The following is a 20,523-nucleotide window of genomic DNA, read 5'->3' as shown; positions in this document are numbered from 1 at the left end:
AATTTGAATGTTAAATCTTTTAAAAGATTTAAGAAATATATTGTAGAACTTTTAATACTATATATAATTCATTTGCCTCTCATTGATCAATATTATCGAAATAAATTTTTATTTCGGAATAACGATAACTGATGTACAAGCGACGAATCATGATGAAAATTACGCGATTTTGCATTTTCTTACTACGACTACCGTACGCAGTAATATACTTTCCCCGAGAGTAGATTTCATGTTCAAACAAATTGTATGCGCAGACAGATAAGGATTATTCCTTCGCAGCTGTTCTTAGCGTGTTTCGAAATGTTAGCTGGATCCTACAATATATCTTTTTCTTCTATTTTCTTTTTTAAAACATCCCTTCTGTTTTCTCCTCGCATCCTGCTTGTTGATGTTTGCATATTGTTGTTTGCATATTCATTCTGGATCCACTTTGTCCGTACAATTACTACCGCCACACATACTACTATGTCCTCCCTGCCCTGTGCGATCCGCTCGAAATTCAATAGAGAGAATATACGAGAAAGTAGAATGCAATTGCTTGGCCGAAGGCATGTAGTGCGGGCTTTTGTGCGGGATACGTTATATGCAATAACTTTGTAATTATCGTCGCGAAGACACAAAGTGAAGGAATTACTTGCTAAAAAAAAACCTACTACTATCATCGGTTACTCGCGTTATCCACCGCGAATTCCATCGCGAATGCATATAAATTGTACGGCACAATTGTTTGTTTATGACACCTGATGCTTCTTGTAATTTCTATTTTTAACTTCATTTCTAATTATAAATAAATCTCTCATAATATTCTATACATTATTTATTTATACAAATTATTTATAAGTAATTAATAATAGTCAAAAATAGTACTTCCAAACAAACTAGTAAATAATATAAATGACATATTGTAAATACTGAATGTTTAAAAAAAAATAGGAATATAACAAGAGCAGGTATAGAAGAGAATGTATAAAATGTATAAAATGAAAATAACGATACGTGAATATATCGAATGTCCTCAGATAGATATAAAGTCTCGATATTTCGAATTGTTGAATTAAATCAGATATCAATGGATAACGTATACCATGTGTGCGTATACGTGTATAGCGGCTCAATTAAAAATATTGTCCACGAACTCGAAGTGTTCTATGATATCTGCACGTATAAAACGATATCGTTCTAGATATTTGGATTAGCCGAAAAGTGATAGTCATAGTGACGTTATAATTATTACATATATAATAAATTCAAAATTTTATTCAGAAATATGAGTAATGTAGAATAATCATTAACATAAGAACTTTCTCTCGTAGAGTACACGAATAAAATAAAGTTCTCATCTGCAATTTCATGAATTTCGCAAATTACTTGAAATTCGTAAATTCTTATTGCGAAATATTATAGCGCTTATGTGTAATTTAGCCATGCACGTGTAAATTTAAGAATCATGCAAATTTTTATCGAGATCACGCAATACGATGGTATTCTGTATGTTAAAGTGCATTAAAGATGTTGCAGAGAACGCGAGCGAACAATTTTTCGCTTCACTTCAACCACTTAACGGTTTCGCGCTGCAAAGTCCTACACGAGCCACTGAGCCTTTCCATCCCGCTTCACGTAACTGGTGAGGGTGGCAAGCGATACACACATATCATGCAGCCGCCATCGTCGCGCTAGATGGCGGCGATCATTTAGTGCTCAAAGGCAGGGAAAACTCAAATTTTTAATAAACCGCGGGATTTCCACCCCGGCTAAAAGTGCACGAACCCTACATACATAGTCATCTCGCTCTCGTAAATAGCAGCATATAATACATAGGATATCCATTACATATCGATTACGTTCTGAATGTATCTCTTGTATGAGAAGAGCACTTTGTGCGATAAATTGTACGAGATGAAAACGCGAAATAAATTCAGACACGATTATTCTGGTCATTGCTATTTTCATTAATTTCTGTGTAATTGACAGGCAAGCCTTAGTTAATGAAATAAATTAAGAAGGAAACACTGTAAAATATGTATATCGTAAAAATATACATTTACGCCAATTAAATGTCCTTTTTGTAGTTTATTTCAAGCACTGTTAATAAAGTTAATTGTCTTTAAAACAATAAAAAGTATTATTTTCTCCTTGATGTCAAGAATTCTATAAAAATAAAGAAAAAACATTAAATATACATAAGGATGTACAAATAGAAATATGTTACTTATTAATTTGTTGGATAGTCAGAGTGTTGTTTTATATATCTGCTTTTTATAATAATAAAAACACCATTAAGCCCGTAAAGTTCATTCGAGTTGAAAAGTAAAGATGTAATTTCTCTTTCACGTTCTCCGCTCCCTCCCCCCTCTCTCTGTATATGTGTGTTAGAAGCCATAGCCGAGCGAGCAGGGGAAACGCCCATGAATTCATTTGCGAAGGGGCTTCGTTAATTTCGCCCGGATGCACTTCCCAATCGGCGGTCGCCTGTGATTGAGTGCACGGAGAGGAGTGCGTAAATCGAGCGTGCATATGTCTCAATATTCGCGCGTATAGGATGTGTCTGCGTGCATTGTACGCGCACGGTTGAGCAATGCAGCGGCGCGGTACGAGACATCCACGTCCCTTGATCAAAGTGCTGCTGCCTAGGTTGCGTGCCCGCATGGTTCAGCTACCGGTTACGCCGTTACACAGACGTCGACTTGTTCCACGCTGTATTCGACATAATTTTCATTAAGCGCGTAAGCACGACGATGGTCCTGAAAAATAGTCAATATCGCGCCATCGCATCGTTTACGCGAATTACAAAACTATATGTGGTCGAATTTGCGCGTGTATCACGTATTTGAAATTAATAACTCGGCGTCTTAATATAATAATTATGCAATATTTAATTCTTATATATATAAACACGACATCAGAATATCCTGCGTTTCGTGAGAAAGAATTCGCGTTGAATTTTATCACTTTAGGCGGTTCCAGAAGCTTAAAAAATAGTATGTGTATCAACATATATATGTACAATTTCTAGGAGCACGAGCAACATTTGGAATCAAATACAAATCTATTGTGCATTCTCGTTCCCACAATTCGTACATAATCCTGAAATCCGATATTAAAACGAGACGATCTATCTCGGCTAGAGTATCTCGTTATCTCGGGTCAAAGTAGCATTGGTAATACGATGCATTGACGCAAATGCGGTAGCTTTCCGAGCCTGGCAACGCAATTATAATGCAATTGTAACGGGCGGTCTCGTTGTAGAAAATTTTAAACGTGCAATCGACGAACGTGAATTTTACGAATTTGCATCGACCGCCCGGCAAACGCAACAATCACGACAGTTCCCATCTTATTCGATCATAAGATCTCGACGGTTGGCTCGAATGCTATACATCGAGTGAAAAAGTTCGATGGCTCTGTGCTCGTAGCCCACGGCTATGCTGTAGGAAATTCAATTCCCGCGTCAACAGAAGTGAATTTATTGTGGCCCGGCTAAAGGAAGGACCTGCGAGAGGGTTAAAGGAAAATGTACGAAATACAAAAACTTTCCTCTCGAGTTACTAGTGAGAATTTGTTGCTACAAGACTACACTTTGTTGAACCTATTCGCATATACTGCACGTTCTCTGTTCTCACTAATTTGCCGCAGGAAAGTCATTTCTCAGCGAATACCGCCTTAAGAGTTACACACGAAGAGTGTGTTGAGAAAACGCGCGTTGGAACCTGTTTCAGCAGAATGTATATTTTGATGCCTAAAGAAAATAAGTTAGAAAATAAATCAATCTTACTGAGAATTTTAATGATAAAAAAGAGAGAAAGAGACAGAGTTATCTTAAAAAGCGAGTTGTTACTATATAGGTTTCATTTTATCGTTGCTCATTGACCTAGCGGCGGACTTCGTAGAAAGGGAACTTTAAGAAAAGATAATAGAGTCAGTTGAAAAATATATGGGGCTTCTTTAAAAATAAAGACCAAAGCATTTATCTGCACTGAAAAAGCTGTAGCAATATTATCACAATTGCAAAGTTTTACAGAGAAATACCTGTCTTATTCAATCCTCAGAACTCAATTCTACTAAAGTCCAACTTAATGATTTCCAGTGGGAATTAATGCTATATGCTAGCCTCTGATATTATATTACGTAGTAATATAAAAAGTACGTACATGTATATGTGAAAGCCACTATTCGCGTATAAAAATATTCTCAGCTCAAAGGAAACGTTCTTCATTTACTAAACGAGTTGTTTCCTGCGTAAGCAACAAATTAGCGTAGTATATCTCCTTTCTCACTTACCTCAGACCTCAATGAAAGAAAAAAAATACTTATTCTCTAATAAATGGCGTACTCTCGATAATTAAGTATTGCTTTCTCGCAAACCGGAATAAACGAGATACTTTTCTTCTATTTCTTTCTCTCTAGAGCGAGCAAATATTATTTCTTTCTTTTCCAAAATAACAAATATCCACGAAGAAAATACTTAATCCGCATACTTAATCACTGTTATGTTTATTTATAATTGCACAATAAATAAATCAAAGAATGAATCACTTTAAGCAATAAATTCGTTCACAACAGGGTAACATGAATTGTCCCATGTAAGTTTATGAATGATTTATATTCCTGTCACCTTAAAACAAAAAACAGCGATTTCTATATTTTATATGGGATAAAACGTGACAAAAAGAAATGAAGAAAAATATTGGTATCACGAAGGGAAAGCACAAACACCAAGATAGGTATATACATATAAATCTTTCTTTAACGTCGCGAGTACCGGTAAAGATTAAGCAAAACAAATTGACGCGAACGATGTGTAGAATCAGAGACTAGAATGTAGAAATCAGAAATATAACGTGTGTATATATCTTCACTGTCCGCGTTCGTGCACAACAATGTGTGCTCTCAAAATGCAATGATTTTCAAACTAAAAAGCAAATATGTATTTGTAAAAAAAGAAAAAAAATACATGATATCGATCGGATTATTTTACGACAAAAATGGTTGTAAACGACTATATTGCGTTCATATAGTTCGTGGATTCAATTATTCGAATTGTACATAAACGTACACCTGGTCGAGGTTGCAACTGGCAGCTAGTTGCTAAACGTCCAGTTTGGCGTTACGCGCAATATCTGGCATCTGAAGTTGATAGACATCTCGCCAAGACTCGACCACTTGTTGAGAACTTGACGTTTTCGCGATGATCTGTAAACGCCGTTGCAATTGCAATAATGCGCCTAGCGATATTTAGTGAAATCAAGGGAGATGAGAGAGAAGAGATCGAATCAAGAAACACCATAACACTTATAACAATTCATTTACTTAGAAACTTGCCTTATAGGCGCAAACAGCGAGAATATTATTCCATTAGGTATGTGTTTTCAAGAAATATTCGCTAGAAATAGAAGAGCACGATGATGATAAAAATTGCAAAACCTTTTTGTTTCTCGAGAATATTTTTTTCTTTCATTTTTTCTCAAGACTCTTTCGCAATGCTACGTTCCGTAGCAAATTACGTAGAGAATCGTGAATACATCGCGCTGTATTGATACTTAGAGAATTCCTATAGTGTAATAGAATTCTTCAAGAAATGTGTATATATCCTATAGTGTAACAGAATTTTTCATGATAGCTATACTATGCGAAGAAAACTGATCGTGCGGACACTTGTTGAAGATTGCCAAGGCGACAAGTTCCAGACATGAGAGAAATTGCAATAGAATAGCGTACGATCTCGGACAAATCCGGAAACGCTGGATAAGGTACGAGGGGAATAAAGCGTTCGAGTCTTGGACGATTTTCGATGTCTTCAATTCCGAAAGACATCGGCAAACGCTGCCCGGTGCCGCGTCGTCGGGGGGGTTGACGAGTTTTAACGAGTTTACGATCTAAAATATGCAATCATAATCAACGAGGCTGCTTGCACGGCGTTTCCCAATACTAAAATATTCAATGCTCGGCTTTCTCTCCCTCGATGACGGAATGAATTTTGTACGATTTCACAAACGCAATAAAAAGGTCGAAGGATTGAAGAGTAAATTAATATCGAAAAATTAAAATATTGTCAACAGAAATATATACAATGACCTGAATAAAAATGCACGACAGAAATGTTATGTTTAAACTTCGAAATCAATCTATCTATTCGCCATTTATTTATCTTATCTGTTAATCTATTCATTATTTCCAATTCTCATAAATATGTAAACTCAAAAAATTGATATTGTTTAAATTATTCGCCATAAATGTAATAATATGTTTTTATTAATCTCAAATCTGATTAGTTATGTATTTACTTATCTTTCATGTTTAAAGAATACATAAATATGTTTATCTGTTTGCTTTAATAATTATAACGTAGCTTATTCATTTTTATTAATTAATTATTAAATTTATAAATTAGCACTGCATGAAGCAATTTGGAGACTAATTGTGTCCAATCTATTTATTATAACTGGTTTAAACTCGGCGATTTATTTCATAAATCTTACAAAGAGTAAAATACGAATATATCTCAAATTCTAATATCTCTGAAACGTAATACCGCCATTTACACATGCTTCTCGCGAATAACTGAATGCATATAGATTAAGGCATTTATTAATATGGATGTCCGAATCGTGCGACACCGTCACTGAACGTCGAAAACGATAGCGATTGATCGGCGTCGGCCTGAATTGTTAAACGTAAATCGAATAATTCAAGTGTCGACGGTACACCGCGCGCAAATTAGCGCACGTCCACGTGGAAAGACGAATTATACCCGTCCGAACCTAGAAACAGCACACAACTCACGCATAATGTTACGTACGTACAATGGTTAAAAGCGCTTTTGGCTACGTAGCGTTCTGCAGATAGATCGGGAATTATTATAAATGCAACTGTCGTGTGGAAACTACAGAGAATCGGCAACTGCCACTCAAAGCTGAGAATTATCTGGCAGTGTCGGTACGAAGCAAATTACAGTGAAACAAGGTAACGAAGGAAACTCGGGTGCGGCGTTCAATAAAATTTACTCGCATCCGTATTACGCGATGCTTTTATTTTGCAACTCATCAATTAACCGTACCGATGGCCGATGTGTGCGACTAGTTTTTTTTTTATAGAAAACATCCAAGGTTGAAAATCGGAATGGGAAAGAGTCGGCTCTGAAGGATTAGTTCGTTAATCTTCCATGAAGCATCACCACGTAGTCCACGTAGTAATTCGCTCTTTAAAATGGAAATCGAGAGAAATTTCCGGCAAAGGACCTTGAACGTATCACACGCACGTTAACATATCTAAAAGACAATTTTCCGACATAATGTTCTTACCTCGCGCTCTAAATTTTATAAAGAAAGCAAAATTTTTGTGACTTTCAGCTCGCGGATACATTTATTTTTCTGTATATGAAATTATGTAAATATAAGCAATTAATACCAATAATAACCAATTATAATTATATATATTTTAAAGTTTTGTCGAACGTAATTTAATAATTACAAGCATCAAAATGCACGCAAAATTAGCATTAATGAGACATATGCAACAAATATGGTAATGTATTAATAATGAGACATATCAAGAGAGTTATTTAATTTATTAGTTGCAATTTATAATTCTATTCAATCAAGTATTTATGGCAAAAGAGAGAGTCGAAAAGTTTAACTTGAATTCAAAATTCGCATTTTCTACCTTCTTACGTGCAATTTTATAATAACATGCGTTAATTGTGTGCAAAAAGCATTTGGTTATCTTCGAGAGACATCTCCTGTATTTCATATCGTAAAATGTATCGCTGTCGATATTGGAGAATACCAAAATGTTAAAAAATCGGTATGATTTTTTCCTCTTTAATTTTCGAGCGCACATATGATAGAGTAACTAGTGGCACTCGTCAACATTTGTTTTTTCTTTAAAACAAATATAATCAATAACACAGATCCCTTTGCTCTCGCAAATATTTTGCGACAGTAACGTTTTAGAAATATTGCACATATTTCTGAAACATCATCCATCGTTAATGCACACAATCTCGTGCATTTGCTATTTATTAATTAAAATACGTCTCTGTAACCAAAATAAATTGTGATATATTAGCTCGCCGCATTTCTAATGAAAATATATTGCAGCTACAACAATGCGATAAATATCAAACGCTCGCATTCTTGTTGATAAATAAAGATAGCGGGGCTCAAGAGTTAACAAAGAATTAGTAAACTGTAACAACGCCGTGCTTCGAAATATACCGTTTAAATGTAAATTATTAGTCAATATCGAATAATGACTCCGTTCCACGCGGATTGAATTGATTATTCGTCGCATGAAGGATATTTTTCATTAGCAGCGCAGGTCGGATTAATGGCTGAAATTCGAGGGGTCATTACCTCGCGATGAACGCTGTGATGTAAAGTAGCTATATAGCCGTATGCGCCATCGAGTTGGCACTTCGATCCCTAATTAGCTTCGTGGCTACGCGAGAGCTTGATTTTCTATCGTTGATTGACATGGCTCTTCAGCCACGTGTCAAAATTCAATTGAGACGAATTGCCGTGATGCATCGACGCTTCGTTAAGCAGCACGGAGGGTATCAATGGCCCCCTATTATTGTAAATCGAATGGCTATTATGTAAAAGCGGCTGACCGCCAATTTCAACCATTCTATTGAATTCTATTTCGAAAAATCTTAGGTCACGAAAATATCTCTATAAAAGGCAAAAAAAGGAAGAGATTGTAATAAGAAAAGTTTAGCAACTTAAAAACTAAAAAAAAGTTTGAAAGTATTGCAAATGCAAAAAGTGAATTCAATCAAAGTTTTGAAGATAATTTTCAACAAAACTGTTCAATTAACGTCTCCTAGGAAATTATTTAAACGTATTAAACTGAATTGAACAATCTTGCGAAATGTGGTTAAAAGATATTTCCATAAATGATTTTATACGTCCGACGGACGACGCATGTATATAAAATCAGTCGGGCACTATCGGCGAGAATTGGCAATTCTCTTGCGAAAAACAAGGAATAATTAACCGCGACCGCGCGCGCGACGAGACGAAAATAAACCATGAGCTTAATCTATTTTTTTCGATTGACTGATATCAACCGATGTATTCGTATCGTGGAATTAAGCAATGCATTCATACATCGTTAAGCGTCGACTGATTTGGCTTCGGATGTAGGCTACGTATGTACATTCACTTTGTCAACGAGATCCCATGTGTGAAATCAACGGGTGATTCAGTTTGTACCAGGGAAATGGATGGTGAAATCCAACGAATTTAGCTTCTATCGTTGAAGAGACGTGGATAATAATTAATATAACAGACGTAATATATAACAGAGGAGAATTCTCAAGTTGCTCATTCTCGTTGTACGTAACACCAGCTAATAACCATTATCATGATTTATGATTAATCAAGCAACGTTATCTGGAAAAGTTTAGCTATGTAATATTTAACGATTTGTACCTAAACTTTGTTGGATTAAACGTCGCTACTGTCGAATCGAATAGAGAAGAGCACTAGAATTAACACAAATATAAAAAATTAATTTTATCAGAAAATAATTACAATTGAAAAATTAATTTTATTAGAAAATAATACAATATTTGCAATGTAATTTTAGAAACAGGAAATTACTTTATTTATTGTTGGGTTAAATTGTTTTCTATATATATAAGTGTTAGTTAACAAGGTAAATCTGTCTTTGGTATCTTTCATGAAAAATCCTGAAACTTTTAGCCATGAGAATCTAATTACACAAATCGAAACAGTTACAACGTTGAGTTAAGTGCAAACGACAGTGATGGAATAAATTTTTGCGGTTAATAAACCGCCGTTTATAAATAGAGTTGATGAATGGAATCAGGAGTTACTTTATCCGGATTTATAGATGGTACCGTGTTTTGCCTCTTATAAATTATGAAAGTTCGCATACCACCAGAAAAAAAATACATGCTTTGAATATTTTTTCCCCTGAAGTTTACCCTTCTCTCATCCCTACCAGCATAGTTCTTTAATAGCTTCTGTTGTAAATAAGTTCCGCTTGAAAGAGAGATTTTTTACTTCGCGGATATTACCTCGCGGAAAAATATATGTTTACCGTGTGGAGACTAATTTGTGACGATTAAAAATTTTATACACATATTATGAAAAGAGCATTTTATCACTGACTTTATATCCTCATAATGTCCGAGTAATTCTTAAGAAGCATCTTTTTATTATTTTTACTGTTTCAATATAAGAAAAAAAAAGAAAAAGTACAGAATAGAATTAAAAGTTGAAATATATCAAAAGATGAGTTTTCTACTTCTTCGTCAAAAAATAAAATATTTCACGAACGATTATTTTTAATCGTATTACTGAAACTTGCATGTAAAGTTTAGGCAAACATCCAACTTAACGAGTCAGAATCATAATGGATAACTCGTATTCTTGTCTACTTCGCCAATTTTGTTATATTATTGATAATAAATATATCCTGAACATATCGAACCTGATTAGCATATTTCCAATGCTATATAATCGATAGGGACTCGATTACATCTATCTCGTGGAACGTGGATTTGCAGAGCTTTACTTCCAACTCCAGCGCGATTGACGATCCACGCTCGTGTCGGATCAAAGAGGAGGAGGTGGGACTTTGATGTACATTGATAATTCATGCGGATCCAATTACACTTTGAAATCGCTCGATAATTGTTCCAAGTAAATACCTCGGGAGAACTTAGCAAAGAAGACAACGAACAACGTGCTTTAGAGAAATAGTATGAATAGTATATAGGAAAGCACGCGCTTTACAGAAATAGTATGAATAGTATGGGAAGTACGTTTGATTCCATTCTGAATATCGTCATCCAATCGAATGGAAGCTCAACGGAAAGAATGTTTCCGGCATTGTCGTTCGCTATATATTAAGTTTACATCGTCGATAAAATATCCACGGTTTTTCATGCGTTTTCATCTTTTAATCGCAAAAATCTTATTAAATGATCGCATTTACATCATAGTTTATTGTCTTGCTAATCTTCGAAAATGTAAGTAAAAAATTACAAATAACACTATTGCAACACATAAATTAACAATATTATAATGTACTTTTTTTGATTCAAATATGAATATTTTCGACACGCAATACTCTGTAATTTGAATCTACATCTCATTAAAGTAAAGTTCAAAATGCATACAAAATCCGAACATAATGGGGATATGATTTATAAAATATAATCAATATTTCATAATTATGCTTTCATCTATATGTATTTAGTATCAATTTTGTCGAAAGTATCGCAATGAATAAAATAATTCCGACATGATTTTTGTACAATTCAATTTTTTGAATCAGCAATCTACGCCGCGAAAAAATTCGATTCACAACAAGCCTTACTTTCTTATCATGCCATTTTATTATTCCTCGAGCATGTTCTCTTGGCAACGTGTGCGCATATATGCATGAGTAAGAAGGAAGATTTGATATTGCCTTAGAATACCTCGAATTACTTTAAACGTGGTTCAACAAATAAGTAAAAAACTTATTTCGAAATCCGGTATAATTTTTTGATATTAAGTACACGGAAAAGCAATCTCAATTTGAAAAAAAAGTATGAACGCATCGCTCTTTTAAGGGTGGAAAGGGAGAAAACTTAATAAATCGACCATGAAACCTTCACATCGCTATGTTAGCATTTTACAGACGTTTGTGCAGTCAATTGTATAACAATATTGTTATAAAAATCGTTGTAAAATGTGGTTTTACGATATTTCAAAACGTTCGATCGCGAAGAGATGCGACCGACTCCGATCGACGTTCATTATTTCACGAATTTTTTCACGTACCAACGAATGCGCATACATTTTGCCCGCGGCCACCGGGAGAGCCGCGTGCCACGAAGAACTGTGCATGACTCGCCGCCAAATTAGAATACCGAGCGACGATTCCCTTTTTTTTTTCTCTCGCAAACGTTGCCGGTCGGTAACAGGAACCGAAGTGACATTGACTAATGAGCTCGCATCGGCGGGCATTCACAGGCACATACAAATGCGTTCTCTCGGCTACGTCGCACGAATCATAATCCGTGCACGGTCGTTTACGGCCGGTAATTTGACGTGCGACGAGCCACGAAAGGGCCAACGCGACTCCCTATCCTTCCAGTGCCAAGAGGCACTTACCATTTTAATCGCGACTTTAATTTCAACTCGAAAAATTCAGCTCGAATCTTTCCAATCAAAAAATTTTAATCCGTATCATATTAATAAAATGTGAAGGAGAATGCATTTCACAACTGCACTGTATCCGAAATTTATAATGAGTATCGTGTTAACTCCGAAGTGCCGAGTGATCAAAGCGAGATCAAAAGGAAATATCTTAAATATGGGTACCTTAAATAAAAATATTAAGTTAGAAAATGATGTTATTCATACGTAATGTTATCTCGATACTTAAATTATTTCTCAATTCTTCTTCTCCTCATTCAGCTTCTATTCTTCTTAAAAATAAGTTTTATAGGGAAGAATTTACGAGCCAGTTTCCATGATAGGAATAAATTGTACATGTTTCAAGAAAAATTACAGCGTATTTTTTATAACACAGTACCGTTTTTTCTACACTTTCCTTGCTTTGTTAAGAAGGTAAAAGATGGTTACGATTAATGTAAACGAGGTATTCCGCAACAAAGTAATACCCAGTTATAAGAGCACCCTGTGCTATTTACTGACAAAATGTACGTGTACGCGAAGTATGTAATTTCGCTCGTAAAAGTAAAAAAAAATTGGGGCATGGAGTAACACTGTGACGACCGTGCGTTGCTCTCACGAGGGACGACATAAGCATCTAGCAAGTAGTGGTATAAAACTTCCCCTGTTAACGTCTCCCAATTCGCGTGCAACTTTTCGCGAAGAATGTTATTGCGGCGTCGCGGCTTCGCTGAAAAGATTCGAAGATTTCCGCGAAAAGCGTTTGTACACGAGCGTGTGTACTCGCGCACGAAAATTCAACGACGATGCAAATATTGCGACTGGGCGCATTTACGTTCCACACAACTCGTTCTACATGTTTATTTTTTATTTTTTGATTAAATTGCGGCGAATTCTTTATTAGTTTTAAAAAAAAATGTGGCAACCCGATCGACGATAACCGACGTAGCCGTTAATCGATGCTCGCGTAAAATTATTATTACGGATACGTTCGAACATAAGTAAACAAGTAAACACGCGGACTGAAATTGCAACCTGTATCACGACGATGGCCGCGGAAAATTCTAGTTTTCCGTTCTCAGGGGGATAGCATCCTGCGACGTCATGGAATATCGCTCGAAATACGTTCCGGCTGATGCCGCTCGTTAGTTTTCGTCGACAGTTTTCACAACAGTTTCTTTCGCCATTCTTCGTGACGTACCGTTCCTGAGGAGAGTGCCCATTAAAAATGTCGAGGACGAAATTCAGTACGAGTCCCGTCCCGGGTTGAAGGAAAGACCTTGCGACGACGTCATTTTGTTTAAAGCTGTCGCTGACTCGTTGCTGCCGCGCCGAGTCACTTCGAACCTTGCAATAAAATAACTTCTCCTCAGAGGAAGAGCGTTCCTGCGCTCATTATACGCCATTGTGCAGCAAGCTTCGGATAGATCCCCCCTACACGTTATTGCACGGTTCGTAATATCAGTTTTTCTCGCTACTTTTCAAGGATTGCAACGGTGAATCGCCGCCGGCTACAGTTCTTCGGAAAAACGCTCGTACAATTTTCTCGTTTAAATAAGTAATTACTTTTCTCTCTGTACGACTATATACCGTACCCATTACCGCTATTTTTTTCATAATGTTATTGCAACTCAATCATCAACTTGTCTATCTTATTTGCGAGCTGAGTTGCGAACGGTAGAAAACACAGAATGTCTCTTAGTAATCGATTATAATCGTATTTAAAATTAGCCAAAGCTATTGTTCCTTATTCTAACACCAAGATTTCTAATAGACAGATATTTATAGCGTTTCTATTATTCGTAAAAGATAAATATGTGATTAATTTTTTAAAATATATTTTAACTCTGAAAATAAATCATTAGCTATATATTACAATACACACTGTATTTGATCATTTCATGACAGCAAAATTGAAGCAAGAGAATTTCTTTCGCTCACCGCAGGTGTACACGACTTTGAGATACGTTTTGCTGTCTGGGCTGCAAGGGTCTGGTCTACCAAACGTTGTGCTGTTAGCCACCACCGAGCATCGTCGTTTACCGTGGCATAATTGCATTACGGTTTCCGTTGCAAAGTCCATCATGCAAGCTGTAACAGTATAACGATAACAATAATAATATACAGTATATAAGAAAACTAATAGAAATTCGTGTTCTTGATGTTCCATATAGAACATTTCACGCGAAAATTACGCAGGAAGTAACAAAGTTTGTATATTTCGTAATAACAATTTCACAAAGGTAAAACGATAATGACTAGCTCCTTTTATCCACGCAAAAATTTACAAAGGTTAAAGATAGAGTTTTCAAGAGTTACATGTATATAAATCCACCTTTGCTTGGTTAGATTAAAAGTCACGTGAAGATTACGTAAACATTATGCAAAACGCATTTGCTACATGCAATTAACTCTTCAGTCTAAGACAAGTAGAACGATCTCTTAATTCACGAGCTTGCGTTCAACATTTACAAAACATGTAAGATTCTGTTTACACCATTTATGATTTACAAAAGACTTGAAAAGACACTGCGTGACGTTGTTTTCGTTATTGAATAAGACTTGGAAAAGTTCGCCGACAATACACAGTCGCATCGGAGAAAGAATGAGAATATATATATATATCGATCCGACTTCACGCATCAGAATGACAGAAAAGACGGAATCCAAGGAAGAGCAGGAAGTCTTTGGAGTTTCCGATACTCTTTTGTGCGAGAAAATGTACGTATCACTCAAGTTGACCTGAGACGTGACGACGCAGCGCGTCCCGTAAAGGGATATCAAGGCGACCGCGAGCCATTCATGACGAGGAAGCACGAAAAAGCACTATTATAACGCGGCACCATTTCGGTAGATTTTGTTCCTTATTGTCGCACTCAAGCTGCAAGCAACCTTTCGATCCTTCGCGTTAAAGGGTAGCTCTACGAGTTGGCGGATGATGACCGGATAAGTGGACCAAGGAATTGTGTGGAATGGAGAGATTTATTGGATCATCGTGAACAGAGCCGAGCTATTCATACAACTGTAAAACCAGAATTTCCTTTGCCCATAAAGGGAACAGAAATAATTTTCTTTTAAGAAGAGTAAAAAGGCAAATAAAATAAAATCTTTTTTTATAACTTAACTTAACTGACAATGAGAGTAATTGATTCTTCCCTTCTCTCTCTTTCTAGTTTTATCTCTAAAGTTAGTTAGCTATGGCTAGTAAGGTTATAAGAATAGTTTATACATGTATGCGTGGATTATTGTTTCAATGATTAAAGTAATCTGGAATTATTATTAAAGATTCGAGACACGATATAATGTTGAAACTAAAAGAGAAGACCAGTCAGATAAATAAGAACATCCTTAAATGTGTACGTGTAAAATAAACGTTTCAATGTTTCAGAATTAAATGGTATATCGTTAAAGTATCAGTAGTACGGTCTTCGCAGTGAGCCATTCTCGTTTACGTTTCCTCGTTTCAGCGTTCTCTTCGTGCGCTTTCGTAGGAATCGATTGATTGGACGGGACAAAAAGTCGTCGTGGGAACGCGAGCGGTCGACTGGAGCATTCATTCGCGAGTTAAAAGAATTTACTTTGAAAAGTTAAATAAAACTGCGTCTTAAGAACGAGAGGCAAGTAAGCTCCTCGCTCTTCCTGAATTAAAAGTGAGAGGCGTGCGGCTCTCCACGACGCGCGAACGCTAATAACAAGCTTTCCCGATATCAAACGTCACATTTGGCGCTCAAATGCATCTGTCGGTCATTGAATTATCCCGCTCCACTTGGGAAACGGAAACACTCAACTTCCTTTCCTTTTTCAGGAATACCCTGCGGGAGAACTCACTTTAATTTTCTCTTCCCACATCGCGCGAACCTCATCCGAAACTTCGGCAGCCACGAAAGAAAGAGTCGCAATCTCGTCGCCAAGTATGACAATAAACTAGGACAAACATCGACTCGAAGGCTTCTCTGTGCAGAAAAACTCATCGGCAAATAGAAGAAATGAACGAGAGAGATTATCGATCGAACCCCCGTTATATTACTAGAAATTGAAGCGTCTCGAAAATCCCACAATTTGTCGCCCGACTTGCAGAATTTCGGTTTGGTATTTATACACGATGTATGATGATGGATATCATTACTTTAGTGACACGCGGGATTTATGATACCCCTGCATAACGTCAGTTATAATCTCGGAGAGTGTCGTCGCGTTAATATTTTTTACGAGTGACATACTCGGAACAATGCGACACAGAACCAAGATGATATCGAAACGTGGAAGAGCACGCGAGAGTTCATAATGCGTTGAAGAACACGAGTTTATGTTCGCATTACTTACTCTGCTTTAATAACGAGTAATGCGATGTCGAACAGGCGTGTAGCGGAATCTCGATAAAAAAAAGGCAGAGTTAAAAAATAAGTTACAATAAGTCGCAACTTACGATTAAAGGAGAGACGTAAGATGTCATTAATTGATGGCAGCACTTACTTTCTTCTTGCACGCCCAGCGGCTGCGGACATTGCAGAGACTCGTATTGCGTTCTGCCGAAGGACGCGCTGAAAATCGCCACCCTCTGACCGGGATGACAAACGAGATTGATGACTTCGTTCTCGCAAGCCACCTTACTCCTGAACTCATCTGAAACCACAAAACCGGCTTTTAATAAAGCGGCCACCGCGCCGCCCGCGCCCCGCTGCCGTCGCGCAAAATGCAATTATGTGTCGCGTGACGGTATATGAAGTGTACCTTATTAGGGAGCAACCGTGCTTATTTCTCGCGGTAACAAAAAAAAGGGGAAAAAAGGAAAAACTTTCTATTTTGTCGGAAATTGCAACGAATCGTGAGTTCCGCGATTGAAACTCCGTAGGAGGCACGATCGCCTTCTCACGGAAGGGCGTTCCCTCGGGGTGAAACAGACGTTGTCTACTCGTCTCGTTACGACGTAATGTTGCACTCGCGAATTTCAATGAAGCGGAATGGCTTGCAGCTGCCGATAGCACGTTTTTGCGTTTCTCCCCCCCTGCGAGATGCAGAGATCGCGTCGCGCTGGGAAGTTTCTTGCGGCCGACGGACGCAGTTTGCGAGCTTACGGATTGCCGGCATTTGGTCTTGCGCCTGGTCTAATCGTGAATATCCGATAAACGGGGACAAATCTAAAAGGGCCTTTTGCCGATTCTTAAATATTTTCTACGAAACAAAAGCTTTATCACACATATATACATCGATCGATACTAATAAAGAATTACGGATAACAAGTTACGATATTTGTCAGTTAAAAGTGTTGATCTTGCGAGAATAGCTCATGAAGCGTAAACTTGGTGCAACCATTATCGGCAAAACATTTATATTTGGCGGAACAATTTCATAACGAAATCATAACGCTATTGTCTTCCTCAAAACGATAATGGAGCTCCTTTTCCTTAAGAACTTAAAAAGCTTTATTTCCTTATCTCTTCTGCCGTCGTAAACTTGCAATTAAACGCGTTATTAAACGCGGTCTCATCGCGGCAGAATTGACGATAAAAATTCCGGATGTACGTCCGGTGAATCCACCCGCGGTCGAGTGCGGCGAAACCCCGTGCAGGTAACTCGTTGATGTATCGCGGTTTTGTTGCGGAAGAACAAGTTTGACCATAACCCAGGCGATACCGCGCCGGGAAACATCTTTTCATACCGCGGCCATGTTTCTTACCCACGCACGGAAGTCGGCGGGTGCACTTATGCTCCGAGATAAAGTGTTATGCCCTGCTTTATTGAGTTGGCGATTTACGGTGGTTGCCGTGGCTGGCTTTCGAACTTCTTCCGCCGGCGAACCGAGGCTACCAATGGTTACCACCGCGATTTAAGGCGAAATTACGTGCGATGCGAGGCCGTGCACACATATTGTTTGACGCGCTAGCTTCACCAAGATCGCCAGCGCGCGCCAAAACCCACGTAACGACATCAGCTAATCTTACCAATCCGCTGTATCAGCCCGTTTTGTCTTTACTCCGTACTACCATAAACATTGGCTGACCTACATCTAGTTTCATTTTTTTTCCAGCTCATATTTTCACACCTCTGACAAAAATATCGCGTTTCTCTGGATTCATATATATTTTTCGTTTTCTCTCTACGCGCATATACAACCTAGCTGCGCCGAGCTTTAACTAACAAGTTATTGTTAGTACTAATATAGTCTTGTTACGACCAGAACTATATTAAAATACATTAGATTTAAAATTCTATAAGTTTCAATTTTGAAACTCTGTGTATATTCAACTATAATATAATAAAACAAATATAAATCACTCTCTTACTTCCTTCAACGTACATGTTTTTTCTACATGCAATTTTACCAGTATAAACATCAATTGGCCTACTTTCAATATCATATTTTAATATTTTTCATTCAATATCGCTTATATTTTCAACATTGTACTTTTGTGCTTTTTAAATTACTGATAAATCATGTTCTTTTACAGCTGTAGATATATTTTCCATTTACACTGTCCCATATACAGGTAACAAATACATCTAATCTCAACTCTAACAAGCAGATGTGTTATTATTATTTTAACAAACAATCCTTTGCTTTAAAATAATAATGATAAAGTTTGCATTGCTATCATCTGCGTATCCAGTCATGACACTTAAAACCCCAAAATTGGTGTAAAGTCCTAATTCTTTAAGCTACAATTATAGCATCCGAAAGTTAAGCTAACCTAAATTAAGCATCCCTGGCTGTAATAAAAGCTAATGCTATCGCGATACCGTGGTATCATAAAAGACGACTTTAAAACGTGGAGATGGCTTACTCTTTTTAATACAATCTTCCACATTATCCACGGCGCATAAGATTACGTCGGTTCGCGCCGTCTCTAAGATTTTCCTACGTGGAATATTGTCCGTATCGCGCTATTATGGCCGCGTTACATGCAAAGCAAAAATCGCCACGCCATACCCTTGCCGGAGCTCTCTCGAGGCTCGTATCCACGTATAGAAGTGGCCAGCGCTATCCAACGGACATATCAAAGACCGGGGCGTCAATGGCCCGTGAAATTTCGCCCGGAAGAGCGAATCCATGGTATACGCGAGAGAGCTCGCGGAACTTCCTTATTGCCGTGGGATACTCCGTGGAGCTCATGCAAGAGAAAGAAGGAGAGAGGGAGAAAGAGCAAGAGAGCGAGAGCGAGAGCGAGAGCGAGAAAGAGAGAGAGAGAGAGAGAGAGAGAAATGTCCAGTCTGGGGCTTTAATTGGCAAAAAAGAGGAAGCGCCGCCATGGCGCGGAAGAGTAGTGGAAAGAGGGTTGAAAGGGGAGAGAGGTAATTCCCTCGACGGCGGACTACTCGAAGCGACAATGGAGCCGGTTCCTCGCTTTTTCAGCAAAAGGCCGGGACTTCGATCGACCTACTTTTCCTGACATCGATGGAATCTCCAGTTTCCACGTATGCTCGTGTGCATGGGGCGGGGGCGAGAAAAGAGGTAAACGCGAGCGAGTACGTGCCCTTCTCTTTCCGACAGGGCACGTCGCGGCGTCGGTACCCGGAGCGGCCCGTGTAGCGCCGACGAATGGAATTCTTTTCAAGGTACGTCCGGCCCTTTTTCGAACACTCTACTTCGGTGCGGTGTGGACGCGAATACCGCGGAGGAGGAATACGTGTCGAGGGTGACCGACAAAGCCAAAAAAGGAGCTGATAAGGATAGTCTATTACATCCTGAGATGGGTGAATCGCGCGTAGCGTGTAATAATGACTTCTGTAGGAGGAGTGGCATAAATTAAAAGAGAAACGTAAAACAAGTCATAAAAATAGATGGACAGGTACAATTACACGCTGCGAATTATTAAGCAAACGTGTGATAAATAATTGCATTATTCACTAGTTAATGTAATAATGTATCTCAACCAATACATGCGAAAAAAATCACTGCAACGATTTTTAAAGTTTTAAAATAAATACTTTTAGATTGCGTATATAAACGCAGATCGAGAAATCGGGTCCCTAAAAATATGCTTATATTCATCAATCGCATTCAGGTATACATAAACACTATCCGGTTGCGATCTGAGTGCTCATTACGCGCGTTGCAAATCTCATCGCGATGCGAAACATGAAGCTACCTCGTTTACTCCTCATTACATTGATCATCGGTCGGATGAACGGGGCAAAAATTGATTAGACAGATTAAGCACGTTCGTATACGCAGCTTATTGTGCGTGTACATCGGTGCAATAAGTGGCACGTGTTGTCGCCGGATAGATTTGCGGGCGGCGCGTGAGGTGTCGGCTGGCTTTGGCACGTAACGCGACACCTGTAATATGTAATCGTCCCGTTGATGTATTACAGAGGACAACCGCGTTAGCCACGTACAAGCGTCATCCCAGCGTTTCGTTTTCGGGCG

The 20,523-nt window shown here is 37.9% G+C and overlaps 1 protein-coding gene across 2 annotated transcripts in view; it reads right to left on the bottom strand.

The window, feature by feature from the left end:
- The window catches only part of LOC139778785 (uncharacterized), a 68,335-nt gene that overhangs the window by 35,837 nt on the left and 11,975 nt on the right, over positions 1-20,523 (bottom strand). For both annotated transcript variants that reach the window (XM_071716890.1, XM_071716891.1), the window contains exons 3-4: positions 16,629-16,778; positions 14,097-14,246 (exon numbers count right to left, since the gene is read on the bottom strand). In XM_071716890.1, the coding sequence (XP_071572991.1) occupies positions 14,097-14,246; positions 16,629-16,778 (300 nt within the window). The remainder of the gene's footprint in view (positions 1-14,096; positions 14,247-16,628; positions 16,779-20,523) is intronic.

The sequence above is a fragment of the Temnothorax nylanderi genome, unplaced genomic scaffold, assembly GCF_030848795.1.
Source record: "Temnothorax nylanderi isolate EJ_2023f unplaced genomic scaffold, tnyl_v1.0 TNYL_tig0195_pilon, whole genome shotgun sequence".
NCBI lineage: Eukaryota > Metazoa > Arthropoda > Insecta > Hymenoptera > Formicidae > Temnothorax > Temnothorax nylanderi.
The sequence above is the reverse complement of the archived record's forward strand: the minus strand, read 5'-3'. Positions and strand labels throughout refer to the sequence as shown.